This window comes from Papaver somniferum, chromosome 9 (genome assembly GCF_003573695.1).
Source record: "Papaver somniferum cultivar HN1 chromosome 9, ASM357369v1, whole genome shotgun sequence".
Classification (NCBI taxonomy): Eukaryota; Viridiplantae; Streptophyta; class Magnoliopsida; order Ranunculales; family Papaveraceae; genus Papaver; species Papaver somniferum.
In genome coordinates this window covers 156,041,418-156,048,947 of record NC_039366.1, presented here as the reverse complement: position 1 = coordinate 156,048,947, position 7,530 = coordinate 156,041,418, and the positions used below count along the sequence as shown (strand labels likewise).

The window sequence follows — 7,530 nt, the reverse complement described above, 5'->3', positions numbered from 1 at the left end:
ACGCTAGAACTAGTAAGATCAGAATACGCAACTACGGAGAAAATAGTTGGATCTGGCTTCACGAATCTCAAATGAAGTCTTCAAGTCGTTAACCTAATAATGGTTTTGGAAAACCTAAGTTAAAGGAGAATCGACTCTAGTTTGCAACTTGGACACAAGGAAGTGTCGGGATTAGATTTTCCAGATGCTAGAGTTCTCCCTTGTATATCCTTTCAAATTAGGCTTGCTTACAATCAAAGCTAAGATATCTTAGTAACAAAGCATTCAATATTCACCGTTAGATGAACTCCTGATTTAAGATTCAAGCTAAGTCTACTTAGAAACTAAGCAATCAATCTCCACCGTTAGATGGTCTTAGCTTGTTACACACAAATGAAATATACTTATATTTAGATACGCGTAACCGTACCTAAATGTGTATATTGGGCTGGCTCAATAACAGTTAACCGAAGTTAGCCATGTGAACACTTTTGACTTAACCGTATTCATCTAACACTTATAGATCAAATATGATGATTAATCAATCATGATATATAATCAAATGAATCTAATTGTGCTTCAATAGAGTTGTTCAATTGTTCACTATCTCATAGAAATATTCATGAACAACTTGATACGAAATCGGTTTGATTCGTAATCGTACAAAGTACTTATACAAGAATCAATTCATGAACATTAAGTTACGGTTTCCAAAGTTAATTTGCATTCCTTAAATCATAAATGTTTTAGTTCATGATTTTTTTTTTTTTTTTTTTGCTGAATCACTGACAAACTAAAAGAATACAAAAGTTACTATAAAACAATAAACAAAGTAGAAAATTACAAAAAATAAGGAATCTTAAGAATCAATTTTAAAGTGACTAAGAATTTGGTTTTCATAGTCATTGTTCCACCTGACCCCTTTTATTCTGACACCATGATCTTGAACAATCTTCATAACCCCGTGCTTGAAACCATGAATATTAACATCACCTCCTGCAAAGAAAACTCTGTTTCTTTGAAACCAAAACTCCTTAATGACAGTACAAGCAGAGATTATCCATACTTCATCAATGATACGACTGTGTTGTTTAGCTGCAGAAAAAACTTCTGAAAAAGGGTATGGCCTGGGAAATTGAAACATATTGCCAAGCCAATTCCAAATCTGAACACTGAATTCACAAAGCCACAGTGTATGCTCCATAAAATCCTGCTCTGATTTGCAGATACAACATCTATAAGGCATTTCATATCCTTGTTTTCTTTTCATGTCATCATTCACATAAACTCCTTGTAGAAGCTTCCTAATGTTGCTGGCAATAGTTGGGTGCAAAGATTTCCTCCATATATAAGAAGACCAATCTACCTTGTCTTCCCTGTGTCTTATTTTCTCCACTGCCTTTGCATTATTAAACATTCCACTACTATGTAGGTTCCATATTATGGAATCATTTCCACTGTGAATATGAGGTAAGTTATCAATCTGTAACAAGTGCTGCAACTGAGGATGTATATTCCATTGATCATTAATGATTAAGTCCTGAACTTTCAACTGCATATTGTTATGAACAAAATCAGTATAACCAATTTCATTAATTAGTGGGGATGATCCATACCAGTTATCAAACCATACTGAGATGCTAGCACCATTTCCAATCTTCCAAGAGATGTCTTCTTGTAAAGTAAGCCAAGCCCATTGCAAACCTGCTCTTACTGATGATAATTTCCATTTTGAAAACCATATACCATATTTATCTTTGAACTTAGCTGTAAAAAACAGAGCCCATTCATCTGATGAGTATACCAATTTTCACATCATTTTCATCAGCAAAATTTTGTTAAGAACTTCTAGCCTTCTAATACCCAAGCCACCTTCAATATATGGCACACAGATCTTCTTCCAAGATAAAGTTTTGTACTTTGTAACCTCTCCATCACCTGACCATAGAAAGTTCCTTATTAGTTTTTCACATATCTTAATAACTGAAGATGGCCATTTATAAACTGCCATATTGTAAAGAGGGTAGCTGCACAAAACTGTTTTTACAAGAATCAGTCTATCATGAAAATATAATAATCTTCCTTTCCAAGCTGCAAGTTTGCTCTGAAGCATAAGAACTATTGGCCAGACCATTTCAGTAGTTACTCTTCTTGGAGCTAGAATGATACCAAGATACTTATCAGGAAAATTGGATATATCCATACCAACTATGCTGCTAATTTGTTGCTTTCTGGTTGAATTAGTACCATCAATGAAACACTTGCTTTTGGCTTTGTTAATCATCTGTCCAGAGCTATGTTGATATTTGTCAATCAGCTTAAATAGACAAAACAAAGTATTCTTAGCTCCATTATAGAATAAGAAAACATCATCAGCAAAAAATAAGTGTGTTGGATATATTCCATTTCTAACTACCATTGGAGTTATCTGCCATGTATTAACCAAATTTGTGATATTTCTACTCAATACATCTTCCATCAAAATAAATAAAATAGGGGATAATGGATCACCCTGCTTAAGACCCCTATGCATTGAGAAAAAGCCACATGGTCCTCCATTGACCATTACTGATAATTTTGCAGATTTAAACATGGTTAACAACCAATCACACCAAGATGATGAATATCATATTTGTGCATAACTTTAAGAAGAAAAGTACAACTTACAGAATCATAAGCCTGTGATATGTCCAGTTTAAAAGCCACATTACCGCCTCTTCTCTTTTTCCTCATTTCATTTACCATCTCTGAAGCTAGAAGTATTTGTTCTTGAATGCTTCTTCCTTTAACATAAGCAGCCTGTTGTGATGAAATTAACTTCTCCATGAGTCCATTCATTCTGACAGAAATTATCTTTGTGAAAATTTTGAATAATACATTACTCAATCCAATTGGTCTATATTGACTTGCTTTCTTAGCACCTGCACATTTAGGAATGAGGGTTAAGAAATTTGAATTCAGGCCTTTGGGGATAAATCTTCTTCTCCAACAAAATTGTATGGCATCTTTTAGTTCATGAGTATGATAATCATACATTGCCGATTTTAGAACTTAACCATTGTGTTCGCAAACTGGGTACACGAACAGTAGCTCCAGACCTTGGCAACTCGTTCGCAAACCCGGTTCGAGAACAACCATTCCAGACCCAACTCAAGTAAACCCGTTCGCATACTAGGTACGCAAACAAGAGTTCCGGACCTGAATCATCACATTACAGTTTGCATACTGGGTATCCATACCATGTTGTATCCAGCCATGGGTAATCGTTCTAAACTCTAATTTCAATCATTAAAACATCCTTAGAAGACGACAGTGGTAATCTCACACATACCATTAGCTTCAAGTAATTTTCAAGTGATCGAATGATCAATACGAAACTTCCCTAGGTAACATCAAATGACTGTCTCACAAAAATCATATAAGATGTTCAAGGTAATTTTCACATGATCATCTTTTTACTTAATATTTAGTTTCCAACAAATAAATTGTTTCCAACTAAACTCTTCAAGAATACGATGAACATAGCTAAAGCTAAAAGCTTTCAACGTGTATTTCGAGAAATAGATAAGTGAGATAAACTCGGCTCGAAATATCAAATGTGTATAATGTAAAAGTCGATATATCTATACGACTTAGTCTCATTAGAAGATAGAATAGAATAGACTTCTAAGTGATGGATAAGTTTTAGTCTCTACATACCTTTTGTTGATAAAGTTCCTCCAAGCTTTTCAGTAGATCTTCTTCTTCAATTGGTGAACGTCATGAAGTCTAAAGCTCAACTACACATTTTATCCTAATCCGAGACATAGCTATAAGTAGACTAGAAATCAAGTATATAGTTTTGATCAACTAAACTTGACAAACAAGCTTGAGATAGCAACGATTGCGAGTTCGACCGAGCAGTGCTCTAACAATCCCCCCCTTTGTCAATTTTTGTGACAAAACTATCAATACATATGGATTACAAAATAAATTAACTTTGTAGCTTCTCATCCATCATGCTTGATTTATTTGGCTCTTGAACTTTGTTTGAATTTTTCGTTACTCCAAGTACTCCAGCGATTTTGAACGTGTTCAACTTAACATCATTGACGTTGAAGATCCGTAGCCATAACAATAAGAAACAGATGTTCTCAATCATTGTTATACAATGTCATAGTATTATTATAAAGAATCAAAGTCCAATTGTATCATAACTTTGAAATAATACTACGGTGATGTGTATCACTCCTCCTTAGTCAATACTTCCATATTACAATGAAAACCACTCCCTCTTACATAATGATCCGTAAACCATATGTATGTAGTGTGAACTACCAAATAATTCTCCCCCTTTTTGTCAATATAAATTGGAAAAGGTACGAAAACTACGGGATCATAATGAAATTTTCAAATATATAATTCATGACTAAAAGAGAACATATTAACTTTGTTTCGATGATCTCACATAGTCGAAACTTAGTGTATTCACCAAGGAGTTTATAAAGATACAGGATAGTTCCTATAATATTCCACAGCCGCACTCCACACAAAGATATGTCAATTAAGCACAAGTTCGATTAAGAAATCTCCCCCATTTGATGTCATTCCCAAGAGAACAACATGAGCGAGCTTACTTTTACAAGAAAAGAAGGATTTATTTGGACATCAACAAATCACACGGATTTGTACCTAGTAAACTCGAATAAATTAACCATAAGGAGACCTTATTGATTAATTTAATCAGAAACACTCAACATAAGAAAACTTACGGAGCCATATAATACTTTCATATAAAAGTGGATCAAGGAAAGATCAATACTGCGGAAATTTCAAAAGCTCATTCTATCTTTTATCAATATTTGCATAAAGACATAATAGGCTTAACTTTTGAGCATATATGAGAAAAGCACAGTGCACGAACGTAAACACATATATATCTCATAAGCAATTGCAATATATGAAATCAAAACATATTAAATACTGCAAAAATCATCTTCCAAATAACTTTAGAGTTTGAATAAATAAATCTAAAAACATTGCAAGATGAAAATCGTTGAAATAGTTATGTGTAATCACAATAATTGTTATTCCAAGCCCTAGTTCTCCTTCTTAAACATAAGAATAAATTCTCATGAGAAGTTTCCTAGACATCGTAGAGCTTTCTCAGGGCGTCTACTGAGAATTCCTTTTTATTATCGAAAAATCCATTGATTATAGGATCATTCAATTCTTCCAAATCTTCAGAAATATCAGTTAACTCACTAAGCTGTGCTCTTAGTTCACACAAGGTGTTCTTTGTCAGAGATAACATTTGTTCTTAGTGAGCTATCTTTTCTAAAGATAAAATGATTTGAGCTTTTAAATCATTTCTTTTGACGATGAAATCCTTCACCATGGCCCTAAAGTTATCATCATGCTGACAAACAGATAAAAAATAGTTAGAGGAAGAACCTTTTTCATCATTTGTAGACTTATTGAGCTTTTAAATCATTTCTTTTGCCGATGAAATCCTTCACCATGGCCCTAAAGTTATCATCATGCTGACAAACAGATAAAAAATAGTTAGAGGAAGAACCTTTTTCATCATTTGTAGACTTCTTCTTCTTCTTCCTTGAGGAATGGATTCCTTCACACAGATACACATTAACTGCTTTCACTGCGTCCCTTTTTGTGGTACCTCTGGTTACAGGAGCCATGATTTTGTATCTTTCAAAGAAAAGGGTGAAGGGATTTTTGATTTCAAAGGAATATAAATAGACCACCGGAAACACAAAACCCTAAAGGCACTTTGAAAAAGTCCTTATGGTTCATGATCCATTATCTATTTTTAATAAGAAAATATTCTCTTTGCAAAACTAATCTCACATGTCATTATTAAAAAAATAATTATACAACACTTGAGCAACCTTGATACAGTCCTCATATTTTCAAGTTAATAATGAAGATTCAAACATTACTACATTTAGGTAGCAACCGAATGAGTAGAATGCTCACTTCTTGTGTCACGGGGTGACATACCAAGGTTTATTGTATAAACATATTTCTTACCTCGCCTGACTCTGGTTCTTCGATACTTCTTCATAACATCAGAGGATCTAAGTTGGTTACTTAATGCCAGATTCATCTTTTGCATATCATTCTGAAGCTTGGCAATTCTTTTTTTGTTCTTCTTGAATTCCCAACACTTACTTTGAACACGATTCGCTTTTCCACAAAACAAGCAAGTCACAGAGGAATTTTTGTTATGGCGATTGACTTTCTGTTTATCATAATGTTCTATATCCATCTTTTCAGAACCGGCTGGAACAAAGGAATTGTTTGTGCTCACAGTCTTGCTTTTGAACCCTATACCATTTGTGTTTCCAAAAGACTTCTGACCAAATAACATTGTTGAGATCTTGTCAGAACTTCCAGACAGCTTTTACAAGTCACACTTAAAGGTATCAATCTCTCTTTCCTTTATAGATAAGGTTCTGGTGAATTCATCATTAAGGTTATCAATCTCAAGATTTTCACCTGAAGCGATGATTCAAGTTTCTCCAACAAATTCTTTAGTTGAAGATTTTCTTGGTGAATTTCTTCATTTTTATCCAAGGATTCCAATATCTCAGTGTCAGACTCATATTCTGAATCAGAATTTGAGTTAATAGAAGTTTCTGCGGAGAGAGCAGAGTTTTCTGTGCAAACTTCAGAAGTATGCATGCTATTGACGAACTGACATGATTTTTCTTCTTGTATTGAATCACCTGAAGCATCAGAGAGAGAGAGCACCATTTCTCAGATCTTTTGCTTCTCTTCACAATATCCTTGATCTTTTGTGTAATCAATGATTTGTTAAGATCAACATGATTGAACAACAATCATCAGCCCAAGACAAGTTAGATGATTCATTGGTATTGATCACAACATTAAACGCAGATGTTATGACTGTGTTCTGATCATGATCAAGTATGTTAACTTTCCAACAAGAGTATTTATGGAAAGTGTTTCAAGGTTATTTTCTTCAACGATGGCATGTTTCTTAGAATCGTATCTAGCTGGTAACAATCTGAGAATTTGCATCACGATGTCCTTTTCAGGAATAGTCTTACCCAATGCAAAAGATGCATTAACAATTTCAGACACTTTGTGATTAAACTCATCAAATGACTCTTCATTAGCCATACGAAGGTTTTTCCAAACAGAATTTAGGTTTTGTAGCCTAACTTCTTTATCAGAGGTATTCCTTTCAAATACGGTTTCTAAGATATTCCAAGCATCTTCAGACCGAGTCCACGTGGTCACATGGTGTTGAAGATCTGAGGTAATGGCATGGATGATAACATTTAATCGGTCGGAATTTTTCTTTGCGGCAAGAATCTCGACAGCATCATAATCACCAATATCCTTTGCAACAGTTACACCGTCTACTGTAACTAATGGAGGCTTATATCCATTTACAACACGAACCCATGATTGAAAATCATGCACTTGTAGAAAGGCAAGCATAACAATTTTCCACCATAAATAATTCGAGCCATCAAAGACTGGCGGTACGTTTATAGAGATAGCACTTCTGTCCATAGAGTC

General features: G+C 34.2%; 1 protein-coding gene across 1 annotated transcript; it reads right to left on the bottom strand.

The window, feature by feature from the left end:
• Positions 1-838: 838 nt before the first annotated feature.
• On the bottom strand, positions 839-6,247 carry LOC113312757. The gene is made up of 4 exons (XM_026561494.1): positions 6,010-6,247; positions 2,640-2,900; positions 1,843-2,547; positions 839-1,746 (listed from the first exon to the last, which is right to left on the bottom strand). The coding sequence occupies exons 1-4, from the start codon at positions 6,245-6,247 to the stop codon at positions 839-841; spliced, it is 2,112 nt and encodes a 703-aa protein (XP_026417279.1).
• Between the last annotated feature and the right edge of the window lie 1,283 nt (positions 6,248-7,530).

Bases quoted from the DNA above. Each gene is read 5' to 3' on its own strand.
- LOC113312757 (XM_026561494.1), bottom strand. From the start codon at position 6,247: ATGGATATAGAACATTATGATAAACAGAAAGTCAATCGCCATAACAAA. The intron at 2,901-6,009 runs GTAAGAAATATG...CTAAATGTGCAG, and splicing joins AAGAACCAGAGTCAGGCGAG to GTGCTAAGAAAGCAAGTCAA. The intron at 1,747-1,842 runs GTATTAGAAGGC...TGTTTTTTACAG, and splicing joins ATATATTGAAGGTGGCTTGG to CTAAGTTCAAAGATAAATAT.